The following is a 24535-nucleotide window of genomic DNA, read 5'->3' on the forward strand; positions in this document are numbered from 1 at the left end:
AGACGGACGGAATCACTGTCTGACACGAATGCTACGACTCTGTCCACGTACCGCCATTTTATAACTGGCGTTACGGAGTCTACCCTTCATTTTGTGATATTTATCAAAACAACATTTCATCATTTAAAATAATAATCAAAACCACCGTCTTAATATTACTAAAAGTCGTCAACCACGACACGGCCATTCTGTCACTTTGACGTTTGTGTATCGTTGATATTCCGAACTATTGACCCGGATGCGACATATATATATATATATCGACGGCAAAAAGCAAACCTGCTATAACCCACAAAATGAAAAATGTTCACCAGAGGCAAAAGAAAATTATTTATTTAAAAAAAAAAAAAAAACTCCTAAACTATAAAACTTGGAAGTATCATTTTAAGAACCAAAATGTATTTTTTTGTTTTCTATCAAGCCGAATACTAAGATTTTACCAGAAGTAAGTTTTATTATGTGTTTGTGTTGGTTACAACAATAGCAACTTTTTGTCTGTTACGTGAATTTGCTGTAAATGAAGCATATAAATGTATGGGAGACTCAAAATCAAACATTTATGCGTAAAGAATATTTGATGTAATTACATAAACCAATAAATTATCTGTGTCAATTCTGAAGTAAATGATATTCTTGTGTATAACTAGATGCATTTCATTTGTCGTTACTGCTAGAAATACTGAAATGATGGTAAAACATAACGCTGTAACTATGGAAATTTATTTATTTTGTGAGAACAAAATAAAATATTTATCTGGAAATTATCTGGAAAGAACAAAAACAAAAGTTTATGTTTATTTTGTGAACAATAAATGTTGAATAAATAAATTATTTTAGGGTAAATTAAAAACATTACATTTTCAGTTTAACAATTTTTAAATCAATTTGCACTATCTATTTCTTGTATGTCTTCTTCATCTGTGTCCATTAAGTAATCCTTTGCTTTAATGCTTACTTTTAAATTTTTGTATTCTGCAGCAAACCTTGAAGGAATTATGTTTTTATTGACTAGACTCGTTAAATCCTTGTATTTTTTGGCAGATATTTCTAATGCTGTAGGGTATAACATATCCTTCAAACAATTTGTATTTTTTAATGGACTCAAAGGAATTGTTATGGTTTCTGCGTCAGGTAACATTGAATTTTTAATATACATCAAGTTGGGTTCTTGATTCTTAAAGGTAGCAATACTTAGTTTTGAAATTGATAGCTTTTGTTTTTTATTAAATGTAGAGTTAACAAGATCGTCAAAATCAATGAAATCTTTTCCATTGAGTACTTCAACTTTGTATGCTCTGGATCCAGACGTGCCAATTCCATTATAGTAGGCCATTGTGATGGTGCCCAAACGATACACTTTCTTATTTTAGTCTCAATGGTAGTGTGAACACTATCCACCGGCATATAGGTATGGCCAGGAATCAAATAATTAATTTGAATTGTCTTTATGTTCTTGCATTGAGACAGTGCGTAACGTATCATGCTAAGGACAAATTTATTTTTGTTCTGGCCATAACAAGAATCGCAATATAATAACAAAGTTCTTGTTTAACCACATGAGTCAATTTTTTAATGTAATTATATAAGCAAGTACAAATTTCGTTAGCTCCACGGTTTCCATCTATCTCTGTCCACACATTGCAGTATCCTCTTCTAGTAGAGCTTTCGTAAATCGTAAAATTATAAACCGATAATTTTCGACTGTAATAGAGCATCATTGAATCTCCATGTGGAGTATTTAAAACTTTTTGCATGTCAAAACTTGCACAAATTATACTTTTATCCTTTTTATGTATATTTTGATGACATTTAAATCTTTTATATGATTCATCCTTTTCATTAGCATGCTGTTGTATTTTTTCTGTTTCTTCTCCGGAATTCTCTTCATTAATTTGGTATTCACACAAATGGCACATTTATCTTTTTTCGGCACGTGGAAACCGATATTGTAAGATTTTTTAAACCAGGTCCTAAATACTTGAAAAGACATTGCTTTTATTTCACTTTGCCTGCAGTTATCTTTGTATATACGATACAGGTTAGATACGTTCCTAAATTCTTCGGGAAAATACAATCGTTTTGAGTCTGTCCTGCAATAGTGCGATGGCACTTTCGGCAAAGATTCTATAAAGTTGTTTGCATGTTCTGTAACTATTTCGTTAGTTCTATTAGATCCACCATTTGATACACGTACATCGGTTTTCGCATACCCACCATCTGTGTTTTCCAATGTGTACAGAATGAATCGCTGAGTTATGTCCAAAGTACTTAGAACATATTTTTGACAAACTCTTCTCTTTCCTTCTCCTTCATTTATGAAGTAATCGTAAGCGCAACTTCTTGTATTATTGTCTTTATTTGGTCGTTTGATTGCCTTTTTCACAGCACATTGAGCTATCCAATCTTTTCTTCTTTGGTTACTATTAAGTTGCCAAAAATATGAAAATAATTGTTGACGTTTCTCCTCAGTTATATTACCACAATCATTTCCACAATTCTTACCAGCACATGGATTTGGTTTCAATATTTTAGCTTCAATTAACTTTTCTTTATGATTGCTATAAGATTCACCCATTTCTTTTTTTTTCTTGTTTTCTTTCCAAATAGAAGCTTTTGTTGTTTTTTTCTTAGCAGAAATGTTATGGTCTTCCGTTTTATTTTTTATGTCTTTCTTTGTTATTTTCTTGCCTTGCTTACTCTTTTTATTCTTCTTGTTTTTCTTGTCTATAATGCATTATATTATTTTATTAAGTAATATATTTTTTTATTATTCATAATAATATTGAAACACATGGCACTTACATTACACAGATACATATTTACACACACATACATACATACACACAAACGCATGTAAACATATTTTTACTCTGACAACACTTACTCTTTTTACTGTCATCATTAGATGTGTCTGTGATTTCTTCTGTATCATATTCTGCGCTGGAGGCTTCGGAAGGGAAAGCTTCATCTAAAAATTGTTGAACGTCCTCATCCGACATGTAGTCCATATAGGATTTATTGTAATGTGCGTTTCTCTTAAAGCTGTTTATTTTCAAGCTTTGCGTATATGCAGAAGCTGTTAAGGTTAAGTAATCATCATCATCATCATCAGCCTATAGACGTCCACTGCTGGACATAGGCCTATTAAGGCCTAGGCCAAGTAAGTAGGTAAGTAAGAGGTAAGTAATGCTATAATACAATTGGTAGCATGGTTAAGCAAGTTCAATGAACTGATATTAGGTATATTTTATAATCACATTTATAACATAAATGATTAGTAAGAATAAGAAATTGACAGTTTACCTGTATGTGATGTTTCGTTCGTGGGTCTGGGTAAGACAGAGACCGTCTCATCTTCGGCTATACTAATTATATCATCACCACCTTCAATATAACATTGTTTTACTGTGGTGTGGTCTGGTCACGATGGATTAGACGAGAGTAAATAATACGTCCATTCAGTTTGAAGGTTCGGTTTATTGTGTCAAATATGTATTTAGTTACAAGACAGTAAGACAGTAGTGCTGAAGAAGCACTTTAAATAAGGCTGTATACATACTTGAATGTTTACACACTACATCATCCCTGTTATTTGAAAAAAAAAAAATTTTGATCATATGTTTTTTTTTGGAGTTTACTCCTTTAGAATCGATTTACATATATAGGCCCGGGGTATGAAAATTATGGGGACCAAAATCGTACTAGCATGTCACACGAAATGCGTTATGCGCCTGATTGGCTCCTGATTGCGTGATGCGTGCGCGCGCCAATCAAAATCGTACTAGCATGTCACACGAAATGCGTTATGCGCCTGATTGGCTCCTGATTGCGTGATGCGTGCGCGCGCCAATCAAAATCGTACTAGCATGTCACACGAAATGCGTTATGCACCTGATTGGCTCCTGATTGCGTGATGCGTGCGCGCGCCAATCAGGAGCCAACGCGCGGCCGCGTTATCGCAGGTGACGCCGGGCTGCTGCGCCGGCAGTCCGCCACAAAGCCTCGTACTGATCGCGCGTTTCTCTCATTATTGTATTTTCATATATTTGTTAGTCGTTTGTTTTGTGTCTCGTTAATTTGTTAATAATCTGTAGTGTATCGTGTTGTCGTAATATAGAACTATTTCTCGTATTGTTTCGTTTAATTTTTTATATCCAGTAAACTCCAGTCGTGCGTCGGAGCGGACACACACACTTTTTTTTTTTTCATTTATTACTTCTATTATATAATTATTATTACACTTAACATTAATAAACAACTATGGTTCCGAATACAACTTTGTCCTATTCTTATGAACTATGACATTTTTTTCATTAATATTAATTTTAACATTGGGCGCAAGGTCTTCTATCACAATATATGGGCCAGTGTACAAAGTATCCAATTTATTTCCTATCTCATTTTTCAACAATAGTGTATCACCTGATTTGTATACAATGGGATTACTTGACTTATCATAATTTAGTTTTCTACGTTCTTTACTTATAATTAAATTATTTCTTGCATCTCTTTGAGCTTTTTGTAATCTGTATTTAAATTCCAACATATAATTATCGAAACTATACAGTGGTTCTACAATATTACATAAATTATTAGGTAATCTACATACTTGACCAAAAACTAACTCATAAGGTGTATATTTAGTCTCTGAATGTACAGTAGTGTTATATGAAAAACACCAATACTGTAACCATGAACTCCAACTTGAAGGATGATTATCTGTTTGGATTCGTAAATAGGCTCCTAACACTTTATGTGTATTTTCTAATGATCCAATACTTTGATGATGGTAAGCAGTCGCAATTGTTTGTTTTATATTTAAAATTTTGCATAAGTCTGAAATAAACTCTTTATAGAAATAGAAATAAACTCTGTACCTCTATCACTTGCAATTTCTTTTGGAATTCCGTATCGTAAAATAAAGTTTTCCACAAATGTTTTAGCAACTTCTGTTGTTGTTTTAGTTTTTAAAGGGTATGCTTCAACATATTTACTGAGTTCGCACTGCAATGTTAAAATATAATTGTAGCCTAAATCATCTCTATCTAATGGACCTACAATATCTAAGAAAATTTTCTCAAAAGATGCTGTAGATGTAATTTTTAATGGTTCCCTATGAATTTTTGTGTATTTTTGTTTTTGACACTTGCTGCATTTTTCTACATAACATCTAACATCTTTTTCTAATGATGGCCAATAATAATATTTCCTAATTTTACTTATCATTCTCCGAACTCCTATATGACCACTACTAGGTAATAAATGAAAATCGTTCATTATTACTTTTTTATCGTCATCATCATTTATTCTTTGGACGTCCTTTATAACACATATTCGAGGAAATTCACTCGATTTATTTTTAGCAACATATTTGGTTATACTTTCAATGAGCTCTTTATTTTTACGCGTTTTCATAATTATTAATTCTTCAATATTCAATGTTTTGCAAAATAATGCCATCTCTTTCAATAAATCGTCTCGCGAGTTTACTGATAAAGAAGATGAGCTTGCAAATACATTATTTTTACTTTTACAATACACGAAAGTCCTATTCCTTGAAAAAATTAACGAATCGTCATTATTTTGTAAACTAAGTAATCTGCGCAGATTTCTTTCCGGTAAAATAATTAATTCTACATCCGTATCACATTTCTTGAGTACTTCGGTAACTTTAGGCTGATCAGACCTATTGTCATTCGAAGTCTCAGTACTAGTTGTCAAATCAGTTGATTGTTGATTTTTTCTGAATTGTCCTCTAGTCATCACATTTATGACTTTATTATTCATTTGTTTTAACTCGTCTGAAGTCAAAATAACTCTAGATAGTGCGTCAGCAACTACATTTTCTTTTCCTCTGACATATTCTACTTTAAAGTCGTACTCCTCCAATAAAAGACGAAATTTTGTAAAGCGACTGGATGGATTTGACATGTTAAAAAGATAAAGCAAAGGCCTATGGTCAGTTCTTATTACAATTTTTTTTTCATATAAATATAGCCTAAAATATTTTATTGACCAAACTATTGCCAGAAGTTCCTTTTCAATCGTTGCATAATTTAACTCCGCTTTATTTAAACTCCTACTAGCATACGCGACGGGTTTTCCGTTAGAATTACTTAACACGCTGCCAATAGCAAAACCTGAACTATCTGTTTGTAAAATAAATTCATTTTCTTTAGAAAAATTTGGATAGTCTAAGACAGGCGGACTAGATAGCAACTTTTTAAGAGTTTCAAAGGCATTCTGACATTCTGTAGTCCATTCAAACTGAGCCTTCTTTCTACATAATTTGTTTAGTGGCACGACAATAGCTGCAAAGTTTCGAATAAATTTCCTGTAATAGTTACTAAATGCAACAAAACGTTTGACGTCATCCGCACACGTTGGTGTCGGATAACTTTCGATTACTCGAATCTTTTCAGGGTCGGGCAAAATACCTGAGGATGATATTACATGTCCTAAGTAAAGAATTTGTCGCTTTAGAAACTCACATTTAGACGGATTTAATTTTAATTTAACTTTTCGTAATCTGTCAAAAACAAACATGAGGTTTTTATTATGTTCCGTCAAATTTCGGCCAAAAATTATTAAATCGTCTAAATAGATAATACATTTTTCGTAATTTAAACCCGACATAGCAACTGTCATTAATCTACTAAAGGCAGATGGACTAATTTTTAGCCCCATCGGTAATCTACACATTTGGTACTGCCCTTTATCTGTCGTGAACGCCGTATATTTTCTAGATTCTTTTGAAAGATTACATTGATAATAACTACGATTTAAATCGCAATGGCTAAAGTACATTGCACCTGATAGAGACTCTAATATATCTGTTATATTTGGGAGGGGAAATTTGTCGTCCTGCACTCTCTCGTTTAACTGTCTGTAGTCCACCACTACTCTCCATTGACGTTTACCGCTCCTATCTAACTTTTTAGGAACTAGCAAAAGAGGGCTAGACCACTCACTGCAAGTTTTTTCTATAATACCTTCTCGTAACATATCATCGATCTGTCTATTAAGTTCTTCCTTCTGCATAAACGGAATTCTGTACTGTTTTCTATACACAGGTGTAGCATGTTCTTTTAAATGAATAGACTGCTCGTAAACGTCCGTAACACTTAATTTGTCACCTGGTAAATGAAATATGTCCGAATATTTGGCACAAATTTGCTCGATTGACAACTGTTCTTCTTTGTTTAAGTATGAGCCTACATTAAGTAATGAAAATAACGTCCGTATTCTCTCTACATTAACATCCGAGCTTTCGTAATTACAAAATTCATAGTTTTCTAACCTATCAACTTCAACTTTATTCAAACATAAAGATACTTCTTTGTCAGTAGTATTTAAAAGTCTTACAGGAATCCTACAATTTTTCGGCCTAGCTACCACACTAGCCAAAAAAATACCCTGTCTTATCTCCTTCGGATAAATGACACAGTCATAATTAATACGCGTAGTTATGAACTTAATAACTTCACACCTCGGTCCAATAATAAAATTACAATTATAATAATGTAAAGTCAATGAAACTCTCCTCTCTGCGACTTTGAGAGATAAAGTATTTGAGTCATAATCTATAATTCCACTATATCGTTTAATAAAATCTTGACCTAATATACCTATCGACTTACATGGTAAATTCCTAAATACGTAAAACTTATGCTTAAAAATAATATTCCTGAACTCTAATGCTAAATAAACAAATCCTACGGACTTTAAACTTCCACCAATACCATGGATATTTAAATCGCATTTATGTAACTCTAGCTGAAATAAATCTAACATATCATAATTAACACACGATAAAGAGGCCCCTGTATCTACTAAAAATTCTAACTGTATGTTATTTAAACTTAAGTTTACCCAATTAATGCTATCACAAGTAAGAACTTGATTAGGGACGAAAAAATGCTCCCGAATTCTGATCCGAAAAAATATCATTACGACTATTTTCTGAAGTCGGTAAATCATGTCGTTCATTTGCAATAAAATGATTTAAATTTCTATTATTAGAATAATTTGCGTAATTGCCACGATTTCCACGAACATACCTGGCGCCGTAACTTGACGCTCCTCGTCGATATACCTGAGCACCTCGGGTGCCTCGCCACGTATTCCTTGACGCAGCAAAATTTTGTTGCACATTATGTGGCTGTCTAATACCTCGAAAATATTTAAATGAATTTCGACCACGAAATCCACGATGACCAAAATTATTAGTGCGAGTAGACCGACGGTTATATGACATAATGGTCTGACGCTCCGCAGTTAAGCTAGTTTCATCTTCGGCCACTCTAATGGCATCCTTTAAGGAGGTCAAATTACGTGCTGAAACGGCGTGGCTTCGTCGTAGTTGCTCTCTTGAGCGTCGGGCGGTGGTCTGTCGTGTTGCTCGTTGCACTCGGCGGGCCGCCGGCCAACCCGTAATCCTCACCGCGTGGGGGACGGGGGCCGCTGCCGCGAGGCATGGGGCCGCGAGGACGTAAACCTCTTTAAAAAATTCCCCAATCCTAAGCTCTGGTGCCCGGCGATGGGATGAATGGCTGGAGGGAGTCCAGTCCCAAGGGTACCAACCAGACCCCAGGGGACCGACCCCTGGTTAATAAAAAAGGAAAAAATGTATAATGTCATCTGTTCCAAAACTGCTACCCCAGGAGGGTACCTCCCGCTCTGCGGGGGGAGAATCCCTCCGTGCGGTCGAGCGATCGGCCGCACGCTGCCCCACCGTTTCTGGGGGGGGCAAATACTGCCACGACGAAGGGGGCGACAACACGGGTCGCGTAAGGGACAAAATCCCCACCGTGCTGCTGGAGAGGTGCGACAGCCTCATCTCGCTGCACTCGGCGCGGAGCTCCGCAAGGGGCGACGCGTCTAGTGGGCGGGAGACGCCAGCGCTGTTTGCCGATTGCGATCGGCAGCGGACTCGGCGGAAGAGGAAGTCGGCTCGTCAGCCGGCATCTGTTCCTCCGTCTGACTCCTCGGAAGGAGAGCCTGCCAGCGCCAAGTACATGGCGTTGGCGGAAGGGCCGGCGGCTGCTGCGGCGCCGCCCGCCACTGATTTTGAGAAGCCGTCGTCTTGCGGACTGGACGCTGCCTCCTCGGCGCAGTTCAGGGCCGCCTGCCGTGAGGCGAAAAATAAAAATAAAAATAGGAAAATAGAAGAGGTCGAACGCCTACAGCGATCCCTGACGGAGGTGGGTCCCTCTGACCCCCTCCGAGCTTGTAAAATAGTCGGGAAGATAGTCGCGACCATTGCGGCTAAATCCACTGGAGGCCTCAAGGGCTCAGAAGTGTCGGCCATGAAATCGGCGGCCGCCACACTCGAGGAACGGCTGCAGGACGTTGTGGACCGCACCACAACCACGGAGACGGCAGGCCTGCGGCAGGAAATAGCCCTGCAGCACGCCCGCCTTGAGCAACTGGCGGAGGAAAATGGCCGACTTCGGGCGGAGAACGGACAGTTCCGCGTCGACATGGCCGAGTTGAGGACCATGGTGGCCGACCTTATAGAGCGGCAACGCAGCTCGGCCCCTGTCCCTCCTCCGCCCGAAGCGGAAGGCCTCACTGAGGTCGAGGAGCTGAGGCGGCAGCTCCTTATACAGGAGGCAAGGAGCTCGACCGTTGAGCGCGCAAGACCGCCCCTCGCTCATGAGGTAAAAAACGGAGCTCCTACACCGGCACCCCGCAGGACTGTGGCCGCTAGAACGTATAGCGGCCCTAAAAAGGGCGCGACACCCGCGGCACGTCCGGCCGCTTCGGGGACCCAAAAAGATACGGGGGCACCAAAACCCGCCCCCGCAGGAGCACAAGTCACCGGCCAGCGTGAGACGCAGAAGACTGCTCCTGCCCCGTCCCAGCCTGCGAAGGCGGGGCCCGGCAGGAGCCGGACCAAGAAGAAGGGGCGGACCAATGCAGCCAAACCGGCACCGACCCCCCAGCCCCGCCCACTGCCCCCAGCCCCGGCCAATATGGACGAGGCCTGGACGACGGTAGTGCGGCGTGGGCCCAAGAAAGTGGCGGCGCCTGCTGCGCCGCGCCCCAAGCCCGCCCCTGCGGCCACCGCTCCCCGCCAAGAGGGTCGAGCGGAGCCGAGGGGCCGAAACGGACACAGAAAGCCGCGCGCCCCGCGGTCGGCTGCAGTGGTATTGGAGCTGCTGCCGGCCGCCAAAGAAAAGGGCATCACGTACCACGACGTGATGATCCAGGCGCGCGGCGGCGTAAATGTGGACGCCCTCGGCGTGGAGGGTGGAGTCAAGGTCCGGCAGACGGCCAACGGGGCTCGTCTTTTGTAGTGCCCCGGCGAAAACACGAACGCCGCGGCCGAAAAACTGGCGGCCCGGCTTCGAGAAATTCTGCCGGACCCCGAGATGGTGCGCATCGCGCGGCCCGTGAAGATGGGAGAAGTTAAAATCACGGGCCTCGACGAGTGCGCCACAAAGGAGGAAGTCGCCGCAGCCATTGCGTCGCAGGGCAACTGCGCCCTCGCCGATGTCAAGGTCGGGAAGCTCCGGGCGACGTACTCCGGAACCCGGACGGCGTGGGCGCGTTGCCCGGTAGCAACGGCGAACCTCCTGGCCACCCCTCCACAGGGTCGGCCTTCGGACAGCCCAGGATGGCTGTGCGTGGGTTGGGTAGTGGCCCACGTGCAACTGCAGGAGAGCAGGCCGTGGCGTTGTCTTCGGTGCTTCGGCACCGGCCACGGCCTCGCCAAGTGCCCCTCGACAGTGGACCGCAGCGACCTGTGCTTCCGCTGCGGCCAACCGGGGCACAAGGCAGCCTCCTGCACCACAGCCGCGCCGCACTGCGTCTTGTGCGACGCGGCTAAAAGGAAGGCCGACCACCGGGCCGGGGGCTCGGCGTGTAAGTCCGCCCCCTCCTCTACAAAAACGAAGAGGGGCGGAAAGAAAAAGAAGCCGGCTGCAAAAAGGGCAGCCGGTGAGTCAGCTCCCGCCGCGGCACGAGAAGAGCCGCAGGGCGGGACAGACGAGGGAGCGATGGACGTAGCCCCGTAATGGGTTGCGTCCACCGCTTCCTCCAGTGCAACTTGAACCACTCCGCCAGGGCACAGGATCTCCTCGTCCACTCCATGGCGGAGTGGTCAATCGACGTCGCTGTCGCCGCGGAGCCGTACTTCGTCTCCACCGACCAGGATTGCTGGATAGGGGACGTCGACGGCTCCGTGGCCATTATATTACGACAGTCCGCGGCGTTACCCCCCTTGGATATGGTGGCCAGGGGACCCGGGTACGTCGCGGCTAGGATCGACGGGACCGTCGTGATCGGGGCGTACTTTTCTCCGAACAGGAGCCTCGCCGAGTTCGAGCGGTTTCTGGGCGGGCTCGAGGCGCTTTTACACCGCCTCGGGTCCCGCCCTGTCATCGTCGCGGGGGACTTCAATGCCAAGTGTACGGCTTGGGGTTCCCCCCGCACGGATGCGCGAGGCGAGGCCCTTTCGGAGTGGGCGATCGCGACCGGCCTCTGTCTCCTAAACAGAGGCACGGTCGCGACTTGCGTGCGGTGGAACGGGGAATCCCTCGTGACGTTCGCGTCCCCGTCCGCCGTGCGCCGCACCCGCGGCTGGCGCGTACTCGAGGGGGCGGAGACGCTCTCGGACCACAGATACGTCCGATTCGAGCTCTCCGCTTCCTCCTTGTCGTCGTCGTCAGCCGCGGGCGCCCGCGGCGAGGAGGAGCTCCCGCAAGGTGCGCCCCGTTTGTTCCCCAGGTGGGCCTTGAAAAGGATGAACAAGGAGTTGCTGATGGAGGCGGCCGCTGTTGCTGCGTGGGCGCCAAAACCCGTGCGGCTCGCGGACGTGGATGCGGAGGTCGACTGGTTCCGGGGCACCATGGCAAACATTTGCGATGCCGCCATGCCCCGGGTCGGACCCCGAGCACCACGTGGGGGTGCGTTCTGGTGGTCGCCCGAGATCGCAAGACTCCGGGAGGAGTGCGTGAGGGCGCGCCGCCGGAGCGCACGCCACCGCCGCCGCCGTCGTCGCGACGCTGCGTTCGCGGAGACGGCGGCCCAGCTGCACGCTGACTGTCGTCAAAAGCAGACGGCGCTGCAGCTGGCCATCGGCGAGGCCAAGAAGCAGAGCATGAAGACTCTCCTGGAGTCGCTCGACGAAGATCCCTGGGGGCGCCCATACAAGATGGTTCGCAGGAAACTGCAGCCATGGGCGCTCCCGGTGACCGAGCGGCTCCAGCCTCGGCAGCTGCGGGAAATAGTTTCCGCGCTTTTCCCGCCGGCAGCGGGGGGGGGACTTTGAGCCCCCCCAGATGGACGCCACGTGGAGCACGCCTCCACGTCGCCCCAGCGTTCCCGCTGTCGAGGAGCCCCCTCCCCCTATCACGGGGGCGGAGATTCATGCGGCCGTGTCCAAAATGAGAGCGAAGGACACGGCCCCCGGCCCTGACGGCGTTCACGGCCGGGTCTGGAGCTTGACCTTCGAGGCCCTAGGGGACCGGCTCGGGGGGCTTTTCGAAGCGTGCCTCAAGTCGGGACGGTTCCCGTCGAAATGGAAGACGGGCAGACTGGTCCTTCTGCGGAAGGACGGGCGCCCCGCGGACTCACCCGCGGGCTATCGCCCCATCGTGTTGCTGGACGAAGCGGGCAAGATGCTCGAGAGAATCGTCGCGGCCCGCATCGTCCGGCACCTGACCGAGACGGGTCCCGATCTTTCGGCGGAGCAATACAGCTTCAGGGAGGGCCGCTCGACGATCGACGCGATTCTGCGCGTGAGGGCCCTCTCCGACGAAGCCGTATCCCGGGGCGGGGTGGCGATGGCGTTATCCTTAGATGTAAGGAACGCCTTCAACACCCTGCCCTGGTCGGTGATCGCGGGGGCGCTGGAGTATCACGGCGTCCCCGCATACCTCCGCCGACTGATCGGCTCCTACCTCGAGGGCAGGTCGATCCAGTGCATCGGACACGGTGGGGCGATGTACCGCTTCCCCGTCGAGCGCGGTGTTCCACAGGGGTCTGTCCTGGGCCCCCTGCTGTGGAACATCGGCTACGACTGGGTCCTGCGGGGCGTCATACGGGGTCCCCTCCCCGGGCTGAGCGTCATTTGCTACGCTGACGACACTCTGGTCGTGGCTCCGGGGAAGGACTACCGGAAGTCTGCCCGTCTGGCGTGCGCAGGCGTGGTACACGTCGTCACAAGGATCCGACGGTTGGGGCTCGAGGTGGCGCTCGACAAAACCCAGGCCCTGTTGTTTCACGGGCCGGGACGAGCGCCGCCTCTGGGTGCCCACCTCGTGATCGGAGGCGTCCGCGTCGGGGTCGGGGTGACCGGTCTTCGGTACCTCGGCCTCGAATTGGATAGTCGGTGGAACTTCCGCGCTCACTTTGAGAAGTTGGGCCCTCGACTGATGGCGACGGCCGGCTCTTTGAGCCGGCTGCTTCCAAACGTCGGGGGTCCCGATCAGGTGGCGCGCCGCCTCTACACGGGGGTGGTGCGGTCGATGGCACTATACGGGGCTCCCGTATGGTGCCACGCCCTGACCCGCAAGAACGTCGCGGCGCTGCGACGTCCACAGCGCGCGATCGCGGTCAGGGCGATCCGAGGATACCGCACCGCCACCCTGGGACCTGGAGGCGGAGGCGCTCGCTGCCGATTACCGGTGGCGTAGCGACCTTCGCTCTAGGGGGGAAGGGCGCCCCGGCGAAGGAGTAGTTCGAGCGGAGGCTCCACTCTCGGCGGTCCGTGCTGGAGGCGTGGTCTCGCCGTTTGGCGGACCCGTCGGCCGGCCTCCGTACCGTCGAGGCGGTCCGCCCGGTTCTCGCGAACTGGGTGGGCCGCGACCGCGGATGTCTCACCTTCCGGCTGACGCAAATGCTTACCGGCCACGGATGTTTCGGCCGGTATTTGCATAAGATAGCCGGAAGGGAACCGACGGCGCAGTGCCACCACTGCGCTGACCGCGACGAGGATGACACAGCGGAACATACATTGGCGCGTTGCTCTGGATTCGACGAGCAACGCGCCGCCCTCGTCGCGGTCATAGGAGAGGACCTCTCGCTGCCGCGCGTCGTGGCTACGATGCTCGGCAGCGACGCGTCCTGGAAGGCGATGCTCGACTTCTGCGAGTCCACCATCTCGCAGAAGGAGGCGGCGGAGCGAGAGAGGGAGAGCTCTTCCCTTTCCGCACCGATCCGTCGCCGTCGAGCCGGGGGCCGGAGGCGGGAATACGCCCGTACGTCCCGGCCCCTGTAGGTGGCGGTCTCCCCCCGGTGAAGGTCAAGGGGCGACCTGAGGGGGTGAGGCCGCGCGGCGCGCTACCAGCACTCTAGCGCGCTGCTGTGGAGTGAATAGAGCGACCGGTCGACGGTGTATCGCGTCCCGACCCGGCAGGCTGGTTCTGGTCCAGCGGGGTATTCCGGGACACCAGCGGCACCGTCTGGGCGGCCCGACGGGCTGCCGTACCGAGACGGCCGACGTTTCAGAGCCTTCGATTCGCCTCGAAGGCTCCGTCGGCTGGGCGTCCTTGGGGTGAGCCGCGCCGTCTGGTTGTAGTGTTGACCGCGGTAGCCCCCCTACCTCATCCGGGTTCTGACCTCGGAGGGGATCGGACGTCGGGTGTAAGAGTGCAGGGGAGTCGTTTAGTGGGTGGGTCCTAAAATCCTTGGGCCCGCGGTCTGCTCACAACACCATGCAGATCGTCGAGTCTCACATACCCCGCGCGCCCCTTTTGCGCGGGGACCTCGTAGGAGGTTCGGCCCTCAACCTTAGAACAAAAAGGGTTCTTGAACAAATTCGTATCGCCCATCTAAACTACGAAGAAAAATCACAGCTTTTCGAACAATTCTCAGATATTTTCCATCTCCCTGGCGATCTATTGACATATACAAATGAAATAAAACATGAAATAAAAACGACAACATCAACTCCCATCCACGTTAAAACGTATCGTTTCCCAGAGTGCCACAAGAAGGAAGTCAACACACAAATCCACAAAATGTTAGAACAAGGTATCATTAAACCTTCAGCATCCCTGGTCGTCTCCAATCTGGGTCGTACCTAAAAAAGCTGACGCTTCTGGTGAAAAGAAGTGGAGGGTAGTCATAGACTACCGAAAGCTTAATGATATCACCATCGGAGACTCATACCCCATTCCAAACATATCTGAAATATTAGACCAACTTGGTAAGAGTAAATACTTTAGCACGTGTTGAAGGATTATCAGGGTGGCGGCGATAATTAGACACGAAGATAATAAGTTCTCTTTAATGCACGTTGCGACGGGTAGAGTACAAAAAAGGGGTTGAAATATGCTAACCGCCGGTATTTACACAATCCGTCTTGACCTACTTTAATACAAACTTAATAGGTAATATTAAATATTGTTTATCTTAATTATTCTGTTGATTATTTACGTACAATTATTACTTATTACTTAATAATATCAAGTTATATAATTTTATAACATTAAAGGTTTATTACGCCGCGGCGCCGGAAGCTGTCAAGCGGAAGGCGCCATAAAATATCAGTATAAAGAAATATGAATCAACTATTTTCTTGATTACAAAATTACTATTTATAAAACAAAAATAAGTTCTATATATTACCTAATCATTAGGATGTACCTGAACTAGTTTGTAAATAATGGCTCACATATTAAGTATGTGAGGCCGGAAGTGTTACTTAATAACAAAAATATAATTGTACAACTTAAATAACAAAAGGGCTTATTGCGCCGGTATGAATCAATTATTCACTTGATTATAAAATCACTAATTATATTATAAAACAATAATTAAATAATGGTTCACATATTATGTGAGGCCGGAAGTGTTACTCGATAACATTCGGCCATCCTGTGTATGCCGTGTCCCACGGCGATCAGCGCTGCTAATGGTGTCTGGGTTGTTGCTGGTGTATGGCACCTGGAATTGACATGTTTAAGCAGTAATTAAATCTTATATTGTCTAATTTATACGACTTTTATTAATCCTAGATCACACACAATTTTTATTTAGCCTACTTCACACAGATTGTATGTCTTAAATTATTTTGTCTTGGCTCACACAGCTTTTATTTGTTATATATCACACAGCTTTTATTTTTTCTATATCACACAGCTTTTATTTTTTCTATATCACACAGCTTTTATTTGTTACACATCACACAGCTTTTATTTTTTCTATATCACACAGCTTTTATTTGTTACACATCACACAGCTTTTATTTGTTCTATATCACATAGCTTTTATTGTAACTTATGCAGCTTCTATCCTGAAGTAGTTTGATTTTTTTTTATCTGATATCTGTTCAGGCGCCTGAATATATAATCTGTTTTTTCGATTCCGCGTAAACTGAGCACTGTGTGACACGTTTAAAATATACGCTCTGAATTTTATCCCAATTTATATTATTTTAATTCATTAATTCCCGAACATGGTCCTGGATCGAGCCGGATTTTGAAGATTTAGTACCAGTAAGATAAATTCAGAAGATAACGAGTGGATTATTATCTCATTGAAAACTGAGATTGTACGTGGTTGCAATTTAAAACGGAATTTAACAAGGAATTCGTACCGAGTGTTGTGAGCGGTGTAAAAGTGTTTTAAATACTTAATTATATATAGCCCAGCACTCAGACTAGTAGTTAATTAAGGTATTGTAAGTATTGATCTTTAATTAGTACAGGTCAGTAAAACTCACATTTGTTGGATTTACATTATATACTTACATAGCTACTTTGTCATCAGGTACATCATAGTTGTAAATTGGGCATTAATTTAATTAAATTCAGTAAAATAATAAGTTTTATATAGTACCTCCCTACCTTTTATATTGTTTGTGTCGGCAGGTAGTTGGTATAAGCCTCACTTTTTCGTGCTAATAGCATAAACTAAGTGCAATTAAAACAATTGAGAGAATAATAATTTGAATTTGAATATTATAATTGTTTTAGGTTCATTGAGATAAAACCATAAAGTTTATTGTTTTGAATTTATATACGAAATACCTCCATATATCAACTTTGTTAATTAACGTAGTTAATAATATTTGCTATTGTATAAATTCCAGGTTGACATCACCCGATCTCCCAAGTTCCCAACATGAGCCAGGAAAAAGAATTAGTTAAAAGGCGAGGCAGCTTTAAGGGGCGTTTGACTTTGTTTATTAATTACCTGCAGTCATTGTCTAAACCTTTATCTGATTCTGACAATAGGGAATTGCAATTGCGGATAGGTAAGATGGAATCATTATATGAACAATTTGATGAGGTTCAGATACAACTGGAATGCTTAGCCGAAAATATAAAACTACAACTTAATGAACGCGCTGAGTTTGAGACTTCTTATTATAAAGCGTTGTCTGACGCTCAGGGCATATTAAGCGAGTTTAAGGAAACACAAGTAATTGAAAATAAGCCTCACTCAAGCGCTCAGAAGCCAGTCAAGTTACCTACTATACAAATATCAAAATTTAGCGGATCTTATAGCGATTGGTTAGAGTTTCGTGACACCTTCACTAGCCTCATTCACTCAAATGACGAAATAGATGAGATTAATAAGTTTCATTATTTACGAGCTTCACTAGAGGGCTCTGCTGCTGTAGTTATCCAATCTATCAAGACCTCAGCTAAAAATTATGCTATAGCATGGAATATATTATGCGATAGGTTTGATAAAAAAAGGTTATTGATACATAATCACGTACAAGCGTTATTTAATTTTGAGCCAATTAGACAAGCATCCTCTTTTGTTTTAAAAAATCTGATAGATAATTTAAGTAAAAATTTAAGAACTTTGGAATCTCTAGGAGAACCGGTGAAACATTGGGATACCCTATTAATATACATCATAACGCAAAAGCTAGACAAAAACACCTACTGTGCGTGGGAAGAACAAAAGCGTAATCTGGATCAAAACAGCCCTTTATCCTTTGACATGTTCATTGATTTTTTAAACAGTCAAGCTGATTTTATTGAGAACTTAGAGATACACAGCGCACCCACAGTTTCGCGTAGTAAAGGTAATCCTAAGCTTAAGGCTATGGTAGCTCAAGATTCACTTAGCTCAAACTCTGAATCACCTCCTAGGGTTTGTCCAAAGTGTAAATGTGCTCATAATCTTAATAATTGTGCGCAATTCTTAGCTCTAAGTAACGAGGCCCGAATGAGGGCGTTACCTAATTTTAAAGTTTGCTTCAATTGCTTTCGGTCGGGACATTTTGCAAATCATTGTAAGAAGCCTGGTTGTAGAATATGTAAGCGACGACATAACACTTTAGTTCATATTTCGGAACCTAATATGTCTAAGCCTAATATAATAATAGATAATCGTGAAGCCGAGAAAGATACTTCAGGCACGACAGTGCCGGCTTCCGTCGTCGTCAGTAAGTCTTCTCTCGATCGTAGCAATGTTTTCTTATCAGCAAGCGTTGCATCAAGTCAAGGTTATTGTCCACCTCAGCCGTGTGACGTATTGTTGTCCACAGCTTTAGTTAATTTATGTGATGGTAATAACTGTGAACACGTCGTGCGTGCCATATTAGACAGTGGTAGCACATCTTGTCTTATGACTGAAAGAATGTGTCATAAATTAAATTTAAAAGTTAGCGAGATCGATAGATCGATATTGGGCATTAATAACGTGTCATTACGCGTAGGCAAAACATGTCGTGTAAATATGAAATCATTAAATGATCATTTTACAACCGACATTTTTTGTTATGTTTTGCCATCTATTACTAGTAATGTTCCAAGTCGTGAAATCAACATCTCAAAAATGAAAATACCTACGAATATTTGTTTAGCTGATCCGTTATTTCACAAACCTTGCGATGTTGATTTATTAATCGGCGCTGATCTCTTTTGGGATTTAGTTGGGTCACGACAAATAAAACTAGGTGATAAAAAACCCGTCCTATGTGAGACGAAATTAGGCTGGATTATTTCAGGTCCTTTATTTACCAATCATATCTCTGTACTGTCCAATGATTTAAGATGTAATTTCCTTAAAACAAATTCAAGTTTTAAGGATGATATCAATGACATTAGAAGACATTAGAACCGATTTAACGCGTTTTTGGCAGCTAGAAGAAATTGATTTAAAGTCACCTCATTATATGCCAGACGAAAAGCTCTGTGAGGATCATTTTATTAAAAATACGTACCGTCTGGACGATGGTCGTTTCTGCGTTCGAATACCACTCAAGCAAAACCCTGATGTATTGGGTGAGTCCTACTCACGAGCGAAACAATGTTTAATTTCTTTAGAGCGCAGATTGAGCAACAAACCAGAATTGTGTCAAATGTATAAGAAGTTTATGACGGAATACCGTACACTAGGTCACATGACAGACGCGCATGAAGCAGACGAGAATCGCCCGGCGTATTTTATGCCTCACTACGGGGTGTTGCGTGCAAGCAGCACTACTACGAAACTCCGTGTAGTGTATAACGCGAGTAGCCCTTCTACGTCTGGCATTTCTTTCAACGATATTCAGCTGGTTGGTCCTACGGTTCAGGACGATCTGCTTTCCATACTTCTCCGGTTTAGACAGCACAAATATATTTTGTCAGCGGACATCGAAAAGATGTATAGGCAGATTGTCGTCCATGAGTCTGATAGGCAGCTGCAACAGATTCTCTGGCGTGATAATTCATCTGATCCTATTAAAACTTTTCAATTGAACACAGTCACTTACGGTACTGCTAGTGCACCCTTTCTTGCAACTAGATGTCTTAAGCAGTTAGCCATTGATTGCACTGATAAGGATATTTCAGAAATAATAGCACGCGATTTTTACGTCGACGACCTTCTAACCAGCGCTGATGAAATCAGTAGGCTGTTCAAAATCCGGAAAGAGGTATCTGACATACTGGCATCGGCTGGGATGCCATTGCGAAAATGGATGTCAAATGAACGGACACTAGTACCTGATACCACTGATACATCCCTAGACTTAAATATTGGGTCTATTGAGCCCAGTAAGTTATTGGGTCTCGGATGGCACGCGAGCTCTGACAAACTGTCATTTCCGTTAGATTCATCACTTCCTAAAGGTAATACTAAACGTGACATACTTTCCGCAATTTCACGCATTTATGACCCTTTAGGTTTATTAGCACCTTGTGTTATTGTAATGAAGATGCTATTGCAAAAATTATGGCTTCAGAAGCTGACATGGGATGAACCTCTGTCATCTGATATTCATCAGCAATGGAACGGCATCGTTCAAAACTTACACCTCTTGAATGATGTACGTGTGCCTAGACTGGTTATCTGCGATTCCTTTAAAACGCTTGACCTATACGTTTTTGCAGATGCATCTGAGCGTGCATATGGTGCATGTGTGTTCATTCGTAGTACCAACGATAAAGAAGAAATAATGGTTCGCCTATTGATAGCTAAGAGTCGAGTGGCTCCAATTAAACCAACTACAATCCCAAGGTTGGAGCTCTGTGGTGCCTTGATTGGAGCACGGCTTTATAATAAGGTGAAAAATTCTCTTCGGGCTAAGATAGACCATGTCTATTTTTGGACCGACTCCACCATAGTGTTGGGATGGATAAAAATGTTGCCTCACAAGCTTCAGCCATTTGTTCGTAACAGAGTAGCTGAAATATTGGAAATGGCAGGTAACTGTACCTGGAGACACGTCCCAACGAATCAGAATCCTGCAGATCTTATATCTCGAGGCGTGGATATAAATTCCTTGCAAATGCTGCATCTATGGTGGAACGGCCCTGATTTTTTAAGTAAAGAATCATGCGATTGGCCTTCTAAACCTAAGTCCGTTGAAGTTTTGCCAGAGCTTCGTCTTGACATCTCTCTCAATACTGTTGTCAATAATACTAGTACTAGTGATAAATTTATTGACTTTAGTCGTTTCTCTAATTACGAACGACTTGTGCGTTCTGTAGCCTATGCGTTACGCTTCATTCGCCTGTGTAAAGAGCGCACCAAGGCACCCGCCTTTTTAGAAGAGTACGAGCTGCAGAATGCGTTAAATGCTATTGTTAGAAAATGTCAATCTGATTCATTTCCTGAATATAAGTTATTACTTCAAGGTGAAAAATTACCTACAAGGAGTCCTCTATTAAAATTTAATGCTTATTTAGATAACGACAATGTAATGCGCGTAGGAGGACGTCTCGATAATTCGAAATTTTGTTATGATAAAAAACACCCTATAATATTACAGTCCACTCATATTTTCACAAAACTAATATTTACTTTTGAGCATAAAAAGCTGATGCACGCAGGTCCACAGTTGTTATTAGCATCCATAAGGGAAACATATTGGCCTATAGGCGGTCGGAACTTGGCAAAGGCCACATATCACAATTGCGTTCTGTGCAGTCGTATAAAAGCAAAAATCGTTACTCCATTAATGGGAAACTTACCGCAAGGACGGTTGTCTGCAGGCGGCTATGCATTCGAAACTGTGGGTGTAGATTACGCTGGTCCTATCATGTGTGCTAGTCGTCGAGGACGTGGATGTAGATTAGTGAAGGTGTACTTAGCTGTTTTCATATGTTTTACCACTAAAGCCATGCACTTGGAGCTAGTAAGTGATTTAACTAGTAACTGTTTTTTACTAGCATTGCGTCGTTTTATTGCACGCCGAGGCAAGCCGCTGAATATTTATTCAGACAACGGCACCTCATTTGTTGGTGCGCATAATGATATCTCAAAGTTTTTAAAGAACAATTGCAATTCCTTAGGTGAGAGTTTAGCAAATGAAGGCATTGACTTTCATTTTATACCCGCGTATACCCCTCATTTTGGCGGGCTATGGGAGGCAGGTGTTCGCTCAACCAAATATCACTTGCAACGAGTGCTGGGGAATTGTAATCTGACGTTCGAGGAACTTTACACCACGCTCACGCAGATCGAAGCGATATTGAACTCTAGGCCTCTAACTCCGCTGTCTTCAGATCCAGCTGATTTGAATCCACTGACTCCAGGACATTTTTTGATTGGACGTCCTCTCACGTCGTTACCTGAACGTAACTATCAAGATTGTTCCAGTGGAAATTTAAGTCGTTATGAACGAATTGAACAGCTTCGACAACATTTTTGGGTTCGTTGGAGCAAAGAATACATCGCAGAGTTACAACAGCGAACTAAATGGCGTTCATGCAAAGATAGTCTAAAAATGAATTCACTGGTAGTTGTAAAGGAAGATCACTTGCCACCATTAAAATGGAAGCTTGGAAGGATTGTGGCTACATTCCCTGGAACTGATGGCATCGTTCGTGTGGCTGACATCAGAACGCCGACCGGAGAGCTTTTAACAGAATATGTCCGCTGCCTGAGTCATCCAGCTCTGGTTGAAAGCACAGCTTTCAACGCTCGGGGGCATGTTCAGGCGCCTGAATATATAATCTGTTTTTTTCGATTCCGCGTAAACTGAGCACTGTGTGACACGTTTAAAATATACGCTCTGAATTTTATCCCAATTTATATTATTTTAATTCATTAATTCCCGAACAATATAATAATAATAATAAGCCTTTATTGCTGTTAAAAAATTTACAATGCTTATATCTAAATATTATATATATATATATATATTTTAATGCTAGGAAACAGCTTGTCTCTCGACATAGGCCTCCTCTAATGTTTTCCACAAGGTCCTGTCCTTTGACTTTCTCAGCCACTCTCCGCCAGCTATTCTTTTGAAATCATCTTCCCATCTTTGATTTTTTCTGCCTTTACTTCTATGGCCATCTCTTGGGTACCATTCCGTTACATTCTTTGTCCACTTTTCTTGTGTCTCTCTTAACATATGTCCTGCCCATCTCCACTTTTGCATTTTATGTACCTTTTCGACGCTTTTTAATTTTGTTATATTTTTTACGTATGTTAGTCTAATTTTATCTTTTCTCTTAATTCCAGTGATACTTCTTTCTATATTGTTCTGACATATGTTTATTTTATTTAATTGTTTTTTTGTCAATGCCCATGTCTGGCATCCATAGATCAGGCATGGTAGAATGCACGTATTATATACTTTTCGTTTGTCTTTCATAGGCATATCTTTATTTTTCATTATTTCACTGAGGGACCAGTATCTCTTCCAAGTATTGGCTATTCTCCGATCGATCTCTTTTTGCATAGTGTCACTTGGCGATATTAACTGCCCCAGGTAAACATACTCTTCCACATATTCGATTTTTTCATTGTTAACGGTGATATTATAGGTCTTCGTAGAATTGGTCATAATTTTGGTCTTAGCGATATTCATCGATAGCCCTGCTTTTGCACTTTGATCTGACAGTTCTTGTAGCATATGCTGCAGTTTTTCCGGGCATTCAGAAAAGAGGACCAGATCGTCCGCAAATCTTAAATGGTTGAGATTTTCACCGTTTATGTTAATGCCATTTTTTTCCCAATTTATATTCCGAAATATGTTCTCCAAAACAGCCGTAAATAGCTTAGGCGATATAGGGTCTCCTTGACGAACCCCTCGTTCTATTGGGAATTGTCTACCAGTTTTTTCAAGCCGCACTTGTGCTACACTTCCACAATATATGTTTTGAAGAATTTTTATGAATTTGGCCTCCACTCCTTGACTCTGTAGTGCTTGCCAAATAAATGAATGTTCTAGAGAATCGAAGGCTTTATTAAAATCAACGAATCCTATATAAAAGGATTTATTGTATTCTTTGTATTTTTGTATGATTTGTCTTACAACGTGTATGTGATCTATCGTTGAAAATTTGCTTCTAAAGCCGGCTTGTTCCTTTGGTTGGTTATCATCAAGTGTAGTTGTAATTCGCGAGAGTATAATTTTAGAAAATACTTTATACACATTGGACATCAAACTAATTGGGCGATAATTTCCAATGTCTCCTTTGTCTCCCTTTTTGTGTAATAAAATTATAGTTGATTTTGTCCAATCGGTGGGTATATCTTCAGTCTCAATAATTTCATTAAACAGTTCAGTCAATATCGGGGCAATGGTCGATGCAACCGATTTTAATAGTTCGTTGGTTATTTGGTCAGATCCAGGAGTTTTGTCTATTTTTTGAGAATTGATTGCTTTCATTGTTTCCTCCGTCAAAATTGTAGGTGTGATATTAGTTCCTACATATTCTAGTTCATTTATTTGAGCTCTTCCGCTCTTGTTGCTTTTATATAGTTTCTTGTAATAATCTGTAGCCAACTCCAGTATTTCTGGTCTTTTACAAGTGTAGTTATTTTTGTCAGTCTTTACTTTTGGCATCCAGTCTTTTTTTACTGTTAGTTCTTTTATAGCCTTTTTAATTCCACCTGTCTTCTCTATGTGTTTTTTCATAGTGTTGTCCCGTTTAATTTTTCTATCTTTTCTAATTTGTTCATTTATTTTCTTACTAATTTCTGATATTTTATATTTATCCTCCTTTCCTTTAATGAGGTTTTTCCTTTCTTGAAGTAGTTCCTGTGTTTGTTTTGAAATCGCTCTATTATCTTCTGTATTAGTCTTTCTTGTCGCTTCTTTTAATATTTGTATGAATTTATTGTATTTTTCTTCAATGGATAAATCTTTATTGAAGTGTTGGTTCTTTGCCAATAATTT

At 43.2% G+C, this 24535-nt stretch overlaps 1 protein-coding gene across 1 annotated transcript; it reads left to right on the forward strand.

Moving 5' to 3' along the window:
• The first annotated feature begins 20542 nt into the window (after window positions 1-20542).
• On the forward strand, window positions 20543-22387 carry LOC134201706 (uncharacterized). Its single transcript, XM_062676951.1, has 2 exons — window positions 20543-20606; window positions 21696-22387. Exons 1-2 carry the CDS (start codon window positions 20543-20545, stop codon window positions 22385-22387), a joined length of 756 nt encoding a protein of 251 aa, XP_062532935.1.
• The last annotated feature ends 2148 nt before the right edge of the window (window positions 22388-24535 follow it).

Source organism: Bombyx mori, chromosome W (genome assembly GCF_030269925.1).
Source record: "Bombyx mori chromosome W, ASM3026992v2".
In the NCBI taxonomy this organism is placed as follows: Eukaryota; Metazoa; Arthropoda; class Insecta; order Lepidoptera; family Bombycidae; genus Bombyx; species Bombyx mori.

Bases quoted from the DNA above. Each gene is read 5' to 3' on its own strand.
- LOC134201706 (XM_062676951.1), top strand. From the start codon at position 20,543: ATGTTGCCTCACAAGCTTCAGCCATTTGTTCGTAACAGAGTAGCTGAA. The intron at 20,607-21,695 runs GTAACTGTACCT...GCAATTCCTTAG, and splicing joins TGAAATATTGGAAATGGCAG to GTGAGAGTTTAGCAAATGAA.